Here is a 12,721-nt window from a genome sequence, read left to right as displayed (position 1 = left end):
GACAGAGAGGAGGAGAGAGAGCGAGAGATAGAGAGAAACATACATGCAAAGCCATCATAGATTACAAACGACAAACATGACAGGTTATAATAATTGTATTCCTAAAAAACGTATGTATTTGTTTTTTAGCAGATATGTTGTTCAAGTTAATTATACTAGCACTACGTAGAAGAGGACACAGGTAGCTGTTGACAGTATGGATTTGTCAGAGGGCTGGATGCCATTCAGCATGTTTATCTGGACGGACAGAGACCTGCAGAAAGATACAGAGAGAGAGAGAGAGAGAGAGAGAGAGACACAAAACTACGAAGAAAACTCGTTAGTCACATAAAATATCATAAGTCAGCCTCCTGAGATGGACGAGGAGAGAGGAAGAAGAGAAGAAATGGTGTGGTCCCCCGGCAGTGTAGGTCTATAGCAGCTTAGCTATGATAAAGTTTGAAGTCTATCAGATTCAGAACTATTTTATTAATCCCAGAGGAAAATTGCTTACATTCCAGGGGCCATATTCACAAAGATTCTTAGAATTCCCTCTTATCTTAGCCTAAATATAGCCTAATATATAAGCAGCATTGATTGGACAGTGACAGGGGCCGTATGCACAATGATTATTTCTTTCCGTTAGGAGTGAAATTCTAACAACATTCTTAGAATCATGAAGTTTCTAAGAATTTACTCTTATATTTAAGCCTAAATCCTAGTAAAGATAAAAGTGATTCACAAGCCCTTAAAAGAGGTCTTAATTTGAGAAACTGTTAGGAGTAGAGAGGAGGACTAGAGGACTAGAAGAGTTCCCTAAACAGAGAGGACAGAGAGGAGAAACTTCTCCAAACTATGAATGTTTGTTTATTTATATTATACATCAGTGATATGCTTACATAGAAAACATGTACCTTTGACCTACCTAACAAATAATAAATAAAATAATAAATAGTGATTGAGACTGCGTCTTATAATGCGGTGTGCCGTATGGTCGCGAAAATACGGTATATGCTTATTTCTGATTGCTCACGGACATTAAACTGTCTCTGTCACTTAGGACAGCAGCACCTGTACGAGATCCCTGTATGTGCAGCGATCTCCCCTCATCTTACGTTGCAGACATATCACCACTTTTCCTCTTAAAACCTTGTGCAAATGGAAGCGTTGTTGTGCTCTGTCCTCTCGCACCCTGTGTCTCATAGAATGTTTTTTCTCTCTCGTTATCTGACTGCGCTCAGACTGAGCTTTGCTCCTCTGCCCAGTTTGGACTCTGCGTTCTTTTACCTGTTTCCATTTTGTTTGCAGGTAAATCTGCGCCAGCAAGGGCCTCACACGTAATGCACAGCAATCACAGAAAATTTTAAAATCAATTCTGAATTTAATGGGAAGCCAGTGTAAGGAAGATAAAATCGGGGTAATGTGTGACCGTCTGTTTGATCCTGTTAAAAGCCTTGCAGCAGCATTCTGAACCAATTGCAGGCATTTGAGTCCAGAATTGTTAAAACAAGTAAAAATTGAATTGTAGTAATCCAAACGAGACTAGATACAAGCATGGATAATCATCTCTAGATCTGCATTTGAGAACATCGGCCTTAATTTTGAGATGTTTTGAAAGAAACAGTTCTTTACAAGTTGTTTTGAGTGGCCATCAAGGGATAAAGATTTATCAAGCATAACTCCAAGATTCCTTAGACTTGGTTGAACTGACGTGCCTAGAGAACCAAGGTGGGGAGTGATGACAGGGATCTCCTCATCTGGGGCCAACACAAGAGTCTCTGTTTTGTCATCCTTTAGTTGTAAGCAGTTTGCTGCTGGCCAGGTTTTGATGCAAGAGACACAATTTATCAGTTCTTGTAGTCGATCTAGCTCTGTGTCTTTAAAAGAACAATACAGTTGGATATCATCAGCATAAAAGTGATAAAAACATTTTTAAAAGCACTTATGATCCAACCAAGGGAGCTTATATACATTAAGAATAAAAGTGGACCAAGAACAGAACCTTTAGGAACACCGCAGGACAGATGGGATACAATCAGACAAGATGTTATTAACAAGAACAGCAAAAGTTCTGTCACTGAGGTATGATGAGAACCAGTTGTCAAATGCTGATAATAGGTCTAATAAAACCAACACAGAATGCTGTCCAGCATCATCTGCCATTAATATGTCATTTGAGAACCTTAGGGCAGTTTCTGTGGAATTCATCTTTCTAAAATCAGACTGAAACTTGTCAAATAAAAAAAATCTATTATTATCTATATTACCTTCTCAAGGATTTTAGATATAAAGGGCAGTTTAGATATAGGTCTATAATTATTGGGTTCAGATTGGTCCAGAGATGGCTTCTTTAAAATGAGACTAAGAACAGCTTGTTTAAAAAAGCTTGGGACAGAACCTGTTAAAAGCAAGAGATTAATGTTAACAACATGTGGCCCAAATAAATCAGGTTTCTTTAGCAACAAAGATGTTTTCTCCTTCCAGGAGCTGTTTGCCAGCTGCTCAAACTGTCCATCGTCATTGTACTTCCTCCTTCTGTCTGTGTGTTCTGCACCTAAAGAAGCTCTGTTGCATCACAGAATTGCTTTCGCACACCACTGAGAGAAAAAGTTCTGCCCGGGCCATGTGTCCGCACAAGCTGCAGAACAGGCTCTCCGAGAGAAAAATGATGTCATTTTTTGGGCGGAACGCTGGCAGCGAGGAGCAAGTTCTCTGTTCTCGTGGAGTATGGATCCAGCTTAAGAATCTTTGTAAATACGACCCCAGGTGCTCCAGGTTCTAAAAAATAAGCCATATCTAAGTCTCTCTAGTTTCTGATTTCCACATCCTGAAGATCAATCTCTTAGCAATTATCGCTCCATACATGAGTAGTATTTAGTAGTAGTATTTTGTACAAATGGGGCTTTGGTTCAATAGGAACAAAGAATATCTAAACATTCAGGGTCAGGCTTAAATTCACTATTATATATTTCAGAGAACCATTTGAATACTTCACTCCAGAAGTTATACAGATTTGGACAAGTCCAAAACAGGTGGGCAAGAGAGCCTTCAGCAGACTTACATTGATCACATAAGGGAGAGATGGAAGGATAAATTCTATGTAACATTAACAGAGCATGATCTGATTCTGCTGAGGCCCTCCCCCCAAAATGGTATCATCAATCTGTATTCCCAGCTCCTTGTGTGTCCAAATTAACCTGTTCAGACACTATCTTGACAAAACCAGAAATCAGGTTTTTGGAGTCAGTTCGGCCCAGTAAAAGTGTATAGCACTTGTTTTCTGCAAGGATATGTTCGAAGTTAGATATGTTGTGTCGGACATAGTTCCTAATTTGTAAATACCTAAAAAATGTGTTGAAAGAATCAAAAACTTTTCTTTTAGCTGGGAGAAAGTAGAAAACTGTTTATCAATATATGGATCCTTTATAGTTATAATGCCTTTTTGCCTCTAGATGTCAAAAGCTGCATGGTTATGGTGAACTGGGGCATGTATGATGGTGTCTGGAAATGTACAGTTCTTAATTTGCTGCCAAATTTTCAGGCTGATAATTTTGTTATGCAGCTTTGTATTTGCAGGCAGATCAGGTGCTGAAAAAAGGAAAGCAGGAAGTGAGCTATTAATGACACTTCTTTTCAATTACAACCCAAGTAGGAGTGTCTTTTGAGACCTCCAATGTATAATCATCCTGCCAGTAGACCAATGCCCTTAGATTTGCCGCCCAGTAGTGATTCAAAAAACAAGGTAAACCAAGTCCTCCCCACTCTCTGAATTTATATAAATGAATTTTGGATATTCTATTAGCTTTGAAACTCCAAATAAAAGGAATGATTATAGATTCTAAGGTTTTGAAAAAAGACCATGTTAAAAAAAATGGGGAGATTTTGAAAAAGATATAAGAATCTCGGCAGGGTGAGCATTTTAATAGCATTGACTCGACATATCATAGAGATGGGAAGGGTGCGCCACCTGTCTATGTCCTCCTTATTAAGCTTTTCCAGCTTGACAAGGAAATTCAATTTATCTGTAATTTTGAATGGGAGATAATGCAGAAAAGTATCATCCAGGTCCTCACTCAGAGGCATAAATTCACTCTTCCGTCAGTTAACTGTATAACCAGAGATTTCACCAGAAGACCTAACAAGAGCTAGTAAAATGGGAACAGATTGTACAGGTTAAGTCATAAAAATGACCACATCATCTGCGTACAGTGAGAGATGGTGTTCCACATTCTCTAAACCAACAGGTTTGAGAGCAGAGTTTTGCCTGATACTAATGGCAAGGGGCTCGATTGCAATTGCAAACAGCAAAGGACTGAGAGGGCAGCCCTGGCGTGTCCCTCTATGTAATGAAAAAGGAGCTGATCTGTCTTGACTTGTTAGGATGCAGGAGGTAGGATGGGCATACAGTATTCCAATCCATGAAATAAACTTGGAGCAAAATCCATTCTAATCTATTTATGATACAATTTGTTCATCAGCTTTCTTACATTAAAAAGGGATAAATCCAGTTTGATCTGCATGAATAATAGTGGCAATGTACTTTTTTAACCTGTTTGCTGATAATTTAGTAAAAATCTTCAGTCTGTGTTCAACAATGCAATGGGACAAAAAAAATGAAGGATCTGTCTCATCCCTGCCCTCTTTTAATATCAGTGAAATATTGGCCTCATATAGAGAATCTGGAAATGTCTGGGTTTCAAATGAGTGATTAAACATTCTCAGCAAGAGGGGGGCGAACTGTGCAGAATATTTTTTATACAGCTCGATACCATAGCCATCTGGGCCTGCACTCTTACAATTTGGGAATGATTTTACAGCATGTATAACCTCCTGAATAGTAATGTCAGCATTAATTGCTTTGCTATATTACTCAATTTTGGAATTTCTAGATGAGCCATCCAGTCAGAGATGTTCCCCTTGGCTTTTGATGTATATAATTGTTGGTAATATTCCCTGAATCGCTCATTTATACCCTTAGGATCAGTGACCATCTCTCCAGTTTTTGATCTGATTTGATGCATGGCTCTATTTGCATGCAGACCTCTCAGCTGTCTGGCAAGTAATTTCTGGGGCTTATCCTGAAATTCAAAATGTTTTTGTCCTCACTTCAGCAGCTGATCGCCTATTTGGTCAGATAAGATGCTGTTATATTCATACTTCAGCCTAAGAATGTTTTGCAAACTGGAAGATCCAGAAGAGCCAGAGGTTGATTTATAGATGGTTTCTAATTCTATTAGCTCCTTCTCAATCTCCAAAAGTCTTTTTCGTTTTTCTCTTTTCCTTGAGGTTTCAAAAGAAATTATATGACCCCTGATTACAGCCTTAAGTTTCCCATAAAGTAGTACCTGTTACTTTTGCATTCTCCAATGCAGAAGGAGAATTTTAAAGTATATTCTGAATTTTACCAGAAGCCAGTGAAGAGAAGCTAAAACGGGAGAGATATGATCCCTTGGCAGCATACTGGCTGCCATGGAGAAATCTAGATTGAGTTTTTTCTCAAATGTTACCGATTTTATTGGTGTAGAAACTCAAAAAGTCTTCACTATTAAGTACTGCATTCCCAGTATTTTCAGGTGTGCCAATATGTTGCCTTGGCTGATATGAATTTCACCAGGCTCTGTGGTGTTGCTCTAGCCAAAGAAGTGCAAAACAGTCCTGAATTGAATGTGAAATTACCTACTTTGAACTAAACCTCAACCCCTTGTTGTTTTATGGACAGAAATAGACAGTTGACTTGAACCTGAGACTGTTTCATAAAATCTCTTTGGCCTGTTCAGTAAACCATGGTTATAGGAACTACAGAACTGAGAGCAAAATAAACTCAAATCACTCTTCACTAACTAACTGCAGAACTGCTAAGATAAATGTAAACAAGAGATATAACAAACTGAATGACTGGCAAATTAAAGTGCACGTTCTAGGTACAGGATATTGTGTGCCATGAAACTATAGAAGGGTGGGGCAAGGGTGATGTGTTTGTCTTTAGAATGGACTTCTTGGCCTCTTTATGTACACAGGTGTATAAACAATCAGCCTGCTTGTACTTTGTTTGCCTAAATGTTTTGCAACACTTTTATCAGCTGCAGCCTGTCACCAGGTACATCAAAAAAGCAACCTATCATTATTATTAAAAAGGCCATTCATCTAGCACATGACCTGTTTGTCTTCCACTAAGTAAAATTTAATGCTTGGTTGCAACCTGTCAAGTTGAACTTGAACAATTATGGATTGAACTGAACAATTATGGATTGTTAGCAGGGCTGTTCATTTAGTTGTTTATTTTTTTAGAAAAAAGGCAGATCACAGACATGACACAAAACTAAATTCATTTTAAAATGGTAACTTGCTGGCTTTAGGAAACATTGAAGGAAATCAAGAAAATAAAGTGTGGTAGTCAGTAACAGTTACTTTTTTAGAACAAACAGTGGGGGAAAAAATATGGAATCACTCAATTCCAAGGAAAAAATTATGGAATCACCCTGTCATTTTCCTTTCCCACCTGCACCAGATTATCTCCTCTATGCTTTGGTGTGCCATCCTGGATGAGCTGCACTACCTCAGCAACTTATGTGGGTTGTAGACACCACTGAAACTGATTCACAATCAGTGTTGATCCTAACTGGACAGGCTGATTTCACAGAAGTGTGACTGACTTTAGTTACATTTTGTTGTTTGTTGTTTTTACTTTAGCAGTGTGTTTACCTTGCTCAAAAAAAAGAGATATTGAAAAAGCTTGATTTTGGAAAAAGGAAAAAAGATTTTGGCCATTAATAAATGCCATTAAAATGGTTGCACTTCTAAGGTTCTTAAATCTTTTTCAAAATGAAATTATAGACTGATCATTTCTTTGTTGGAAAACTAACAAAGTTAGCAGGGGTTCAAATAATTTTTTCCGTAAGTGTACATCTGTCATGAATTTTCATGATACAAACTTTAGAACATAGGTTCTCAATGTGCGGCCCGCGGGCCAATGGCGGCCCGCAGAAAATTTTTTGGCGGCCCGCAATGAATTATGTGAATTTGTGTTATGATGTGAATTTTAAATGACCTAAAATGCCCGGAACTCAGCACAGGTATTAGTGGAGTTGTCGGTGAGAATGGACAGGGGACGTTCTGAAGCAGGAACGTGTGTTAAACTCTTCACACGTCTCTCAGCGCACATCGTGCACACACAAACAGGTTTTGGAGACTTTTGGAGACGCTAAACAGCAGCAGAAGCAGCGGTTAAAAGAGGTGAACAAACATGTTTGACAGGAGCAGGACGATGTTGCTACTGTTTGGTATTTCACGGCTTTGCCTGTTTCCCCAAATATCTCCGCTTCATACATGTTCACCTGAACTGCTGCTTCTGCCGATGAATAGCAGCGAAATAGCGGCAAACCTGTATGTGGTGTGGCGCTGCTTGCGCTCAGTATGAGCAGTTCTGCACTCGTTTCTCATGAAGTACGAAAAGTCCGGTCCAAACGGATCTTGCTCTTATTTCTGCCACCTCAGGAACACGAACAGATTTCTCTGTCCTCGTGGAGTATTTAACAGGCTTCTGTCACGTCACTCCACCTCCTTCATCTAGTCTGCGTTCACTCGAAGCCACGAGTGAAGCTGAGTATAATTTAACTACCCCCCCTCCCCAATTATTTATAATTATTTTTAAAACAAAAAAAATGAGCGTTCTTTAATCGTAATTGTGGAAAAACCCTCAAGTAATCACGATACTACTGGATATTAAATAATAACCCACAGCCCTGCTGTATTACATGAAATACTAATGTGGATTTTTTTTTGTACAATTCTCATGACCTGGAACAGGGTAACCACACTGCAGTAATTCTTCTCACAATCAATGCAGTTAACACGTCATGCATGAGGAGAGAAAATACTGTCAAATACTGGAAACCGTTATAATAATATAAAAATACCGTGATCTAGAATTTTGGTCATACAGCCCAGCTCTAATCCCCGGGGATTTTTTGTGCATAACAATGTTTCCCCATATGTGTTTATTGCACATTACTGGATACAGACCAACAAATGTAAACTGAAGAGATGCAACTGGGTCATTAAATTTAATACACATGTATTTTTTTTTTCTTTTTTCATTTTTTTTCATTGGCGGCCCTCAGTCCAGTGTCGGGTTCATAAATTGGCCCTCAGCTATCAAAATTTGAGAACCCCTGCTTTAGAATAACAGTTGTAATGTAAGTTGTAATGTTTGTTCTTTGTCTTGTGTTGGGCCACTCACGACTTAGTGAGATAGTCAGGCTCTTGGTTTGTATAAGCACCTAGAGCTAATTTGTTATAGATATATACATATATAATTAAACTAAAATGTTGACCTGACAGATGATTTATCCAATAACTGTTGAGTATTCTCTTGAAAGTATCTTTCCTTGGCTTTTCACACTATCAGTTTATGAGTCGGGTTCTGTTTAAGGTTTCTTCCTGTTAAAAGGGAGTTTTCCTTGCCATTGTCTGCTTGCTCAGGGGTTCAGGGCTCTGGGTTTCTCTAAAGCACCTAGAGACAATTTTGATCGTTAAAGGTGCTATACAAAAATGGACTTCAATTACACTGAATTGAATTCTGTGTAACAGACCATCAGATTACAGTTGGTATATTTTACTTGGGCAGAATCATTTTTTCCTAAAATAAAATATAATCTAATATAAAACAATTACATTCATACGTTTTGTGCAGGGTTTTGGTGTAATGTTTTCTTGGCAATGTATGACATTATTTTGAAAATCTTAAAGAGAATTTTTCCTCCAAAATGTTTCTCTTTGAAATGTGTCTAAATTCTGCTTTCAGCTCAAAGTTCTAATAGCTTGTGTGTTCTCACTGCAGGTACAGAGCTTTCACCTTTATCCTCACCTTTCTACTCTATACCAGCTTCCACCTGTCCAGGAAACCTATTAGCATTGTCAAGGTAAGAAATAACTCTGGATGACATTCATATGTCCAAGTCCAAAAATCTGCAAACAACAGCTTCAACAACATTGTTGTGTAACGGAGAATACCTCTAACAGATTTACACAGAATGCTAAATATGAACAGATAGGTGAAACACACCTTTTACACACTAAAATACAACATAAAATATTGTGTGCACATGTCTGGGCATAGGTGATTTGGTATAGGTGTATACATTACACTTTATTATTTTATGACTGTATTGACTACTATTTTGTGCCAAAGTTGCTATAGTTCTATAAAAGTTAATATAATTGAAAAAAGTTTTCATTTTAGCTGACCTATATTTTGAGCTTCTTCTCATCTGGACAAGAAGCATGCCAATAGTGGAGGTCTGTAACCAGGTGCCTCTCAGAGAACAGCCTATTTACACATGCTTGAAATGTAATATTGTTCTGTCTGGGTATTTCTATCCAATAATATATCCTAAACATCTGAAAACATTGTTGCAGAACTCGAGCTTTCCTGCTCTGCAACATTTCAAATGGTTGTTTTTTTCATTAGAAAGTCATCACCATCAGTAGCTCCTGGGTTAAGTCCACTTGAAGTTGCACTGTTGAGTGAATGCCATGTTCTTTCACTGTTGTTATAATTTAAGACATTAGTTAATCAGGGATTACTCTGATATAAAGACTAAGTAATGAAACAGACCATGTCACAAATTATATTTAAAGGTTTTGTACACTGTAATCTGTTGTAAAATACATTCTATATTCATTCATATTCATCCTTTTAGTGACTGCAGCATTGCACTATGTGTTCATGCATTCATTTTATGCAACAGGGTAAGGTTATGGTTTGTGTCAGCACTCATGTCATAAAAAAATAAATGACACATAAAGGACACTGTGGAAGGTTTAATAGTGCTATGATTTGGAAAACATACATATGCACAAACAATGCGCACTTAATGGCCAAAATATGAGAATGATAAATATATAGCATTATGCAACAATTCTCTTAATATTTTTAAATAATGATTTAAGACCTTTTACATTTGGTGTTTCCAGCATAGCTAAATGGTACACTGTTTTTGTTTTGACAGAGTGAGCTTCATAAGAACTGCACATCTTTTAATGAGCTAGCCACTATTGCCACCAGCAACATCCAGCAGCCCTCACTGCCATCTCTCCACACAGACAGGGACTGCAGCTGGAAGCCTTTTGGTTTGTATCTGCATTAAAGCCAGAACAAAATGATACTGTTCAGTGGGTCCCCTACTTTTTGTTCTTTCCTGAAAAATACAGCATACCAATATAACAATTCAGTTCAGTTCAGTTTTTTTTATATAGTAATTTTTATACGCTCCCCCCACAAGCTGCGACGATTTTGCCAGCGGTGGGAAAAAGGGAGCACACAGTAGCAGAGACATGTCAGTGCAACAAATCTGTCAATATAAAAATTGTGGTTATACTAGCTGCAGTACCCTGTGTGTCCACTGGGTGGAGCCAGACACCATGAGAATAGCGGAGACCTGTTTGCGCATCAAGCCTCGAAAAACATTTGATTCATACATGAAAATGGTCAAAAAGCAGTTACTTCCGGTTTCCTGTAGGTGGCGCTGTACAGGTGACTCATGAGCATGCAGACCGTTATCACATGAAAAAAATTTGAGGACGTTAGGACGATGCACGGCGAAGTTATAAGCAGTTGATGTTTGATGGCGAAGGCATCGACAGTCACCACCTGTGACACCTGTATCAGTCACAGCCTGATACAGGAAACCACGCAGGTGTCTCTGTGGGACTTAACCCTCTGATGCATAAATTATGAAAGCCTTGGTCAAGATTTTTTTTTGAAGTGTTTTTATTCTTAGGACATGAAAAAAAGTTCAAAATTTTTTTCCCAACAACAATGTAAATTTTTCATAAAGTTAGAGACATGTCCAATCCAGTGGACAACATGTGCCTGAGCACTCAACATAAAACATTGTGACCTTACTGTAAAAATGAATTAATTTGTGTTATATTTAGGCCTGTCGCGATAAACAATAAATCAATTAATTGCACGATAACTTTAAATGGGCTCGATAAGTTTTTCGGCTGTGATAAATTACATTTGCACGCTCGTTTGTTTTCCTCTCTCTCCCTCCCTGCCAAAGAGTCAAAAGCCGTCACTCCGTGCGTCATAGCATATAAAGTGTGCAAAGTCTGGCTGTCAGATTTAATATGGCTGCGGCTTCTGTTTTAAAATGTGTCAAATCAACAGGTAGTTGTACTTATTTTCTAACTCATCGCTGTCTGCGTCGCCACGGTGCGTCACAGTGCTGCAGGGCTTGGATGCTGGTTACAGCAACAGAGAGCTGTGAAGCTGCACAACACCGGTTCAACACTTGGACCCAATTCACCATGACACTAAACGTGCTTATGTATACAACGTGCTATCAGAGAGAGTCTGTTAGTACGAGTGAAGTTCTCTGCCTTCTTACTGGCGGCACTCGCGGCAGCGCCACCCATTAGCTCTCTTGCCCAGTCCTCTTGTGCCATCTCTGCTATCAGTTTATTTATGTGTTTCTGTCTACATGGTGGCGTTTTTAAAATTCACTGCAGCTGTCTGCGCACAGCGGCCCGATGCGCATACACACACGCAAATGTGTGCGCACACAAACACACATGCAGATACATGTGCGCACATACAGGTGAGCCCACTCCCAGCAGCAGGTAGAGAGTGCATGTTGTTTTGCTCTGTTGCTCATGACATGCTGGGTTGACTTAAATCCATTGACTATGCTCAGATAAGCTATGGTAATAGGCCTACCACTACTCATAATAATAATATCAACATTAGTATTAATATAAATATTCAGAATAATAATACTAATAGTGTTGATGATTGAGGCCTTTCCAGTGTTAAATGTTCTTTAGAAATTAAAGTTTATTGATCTTTGAAAGGGTGTACTTGCATTATAGGTCGTCATTATATTAGTTGAACATGGTCTCAAAACAACAATATTATCGCTTATCGCAATAATTTCTCTTGGCAATTAATCGCCCAGCAAAATCTGTTATCGTGACAGGCCTAGTTATATTGTAAATATACAAACACTTGTTTCTTTTTATGCTTTGAAAAACATTTAAAAAATTTTCTGGAAATTTCATCACTGTATAGGTGCCATGTTTAGGCCTGAATAAGTAAACCAATGACACTGACTCTTACACCTGAATGTGTCAAACCATCTCCAACAGGAGAAACACTATTGTGAGTCATCACAGTTCTATAAGGATACAGGGCAGGACAGACACTTCTATGTTCATAACACCTATGGTGTATGAACGTTCACAAAGCATCCAGGGCACAGTGGCACACAGCATTGCATGCAGATGTATTTGTTCTTCCCTGATGCATCATGGCATCTGTTTGCATTTTTCACATCTGTGAGTTGGGACCAGTGATATCCTGTGCCAAACCTGACCTCAGCTACTTTGGTGACGGCTCTCCGCTTCACGGGTGGTGGGCACTATGACACACTTTTGGCCCCCACTGGGTATTCCTCTTTTGCTTTGCTGGAGGGTGCCACTGTTCATCAGTGTACGAGCCACAGAAGCTCTGAAGAAGATGAGTCTCATCTTTTCCAAACCACACATCAGGCAGAGGCACCAGGCATTTACAACAGTCACATCCAAAAAAATGAAAAAACACTCGGATGTACCATCTCTTGTTTCGATGTCTGTGGGGTTACATGGCCAGACATTGGCCTGGCATTGACATTCAACAAGATCAACCCCACCTATGTGTTGATTGTAAAGGGCCACAGAGAGAGGGGTTTTTGGACCATCA

At 38.8% G+C, this 12,721-nt stretch overlaps 1 protein-coding gene across 3 annotated transcripts in view; it reads left to right on the top strand.

The window, feature by feature from the left end:
- The window catches only part of slc37a1 (solute carrier family 37 member 1), a 34,334-nt gene that overhangs the window by 3,232 nt on the left and 18,381 nt on the right, over positions 1-12,721 (top strand). For all 3 annotated transcript variants that reach the window (XR_003669335.1, XM_028393454.1, XM_028393455.1), the window contains exons 3-4: positions 8,819-8,900; positions 9,990-10,110. Coding sequence is in view for 2 of the 3 variants with exons in the window: in XM_028393454.1 (XP_028249255.1) it covers positions 8,819-8,900; positions 9,990-10,110 (203 nt within the window). In the remaining variant the exon portion in view is untranslated. The remainder of the gene's footprint in view (positions 1-8,818; positions 8,901-9,989; positions 10,111-12,721) is intronic.

This window comes from Parambassis ranga, chromosome 21, assembly GCF_900634625.1.
Source record: "Parambassis ranga chromosome 21, fParRan2.1, whole genome shotgun sequence".
Classification (NCBI taxonomy): Eukaryota; Metazoa; Chordata; class Actinopteri; family Ambassidae; genus Parambassis; species Parambassis ranga.
This window is presented reverse-complemented; position numbering and strand designations above follow the sequence as displayed.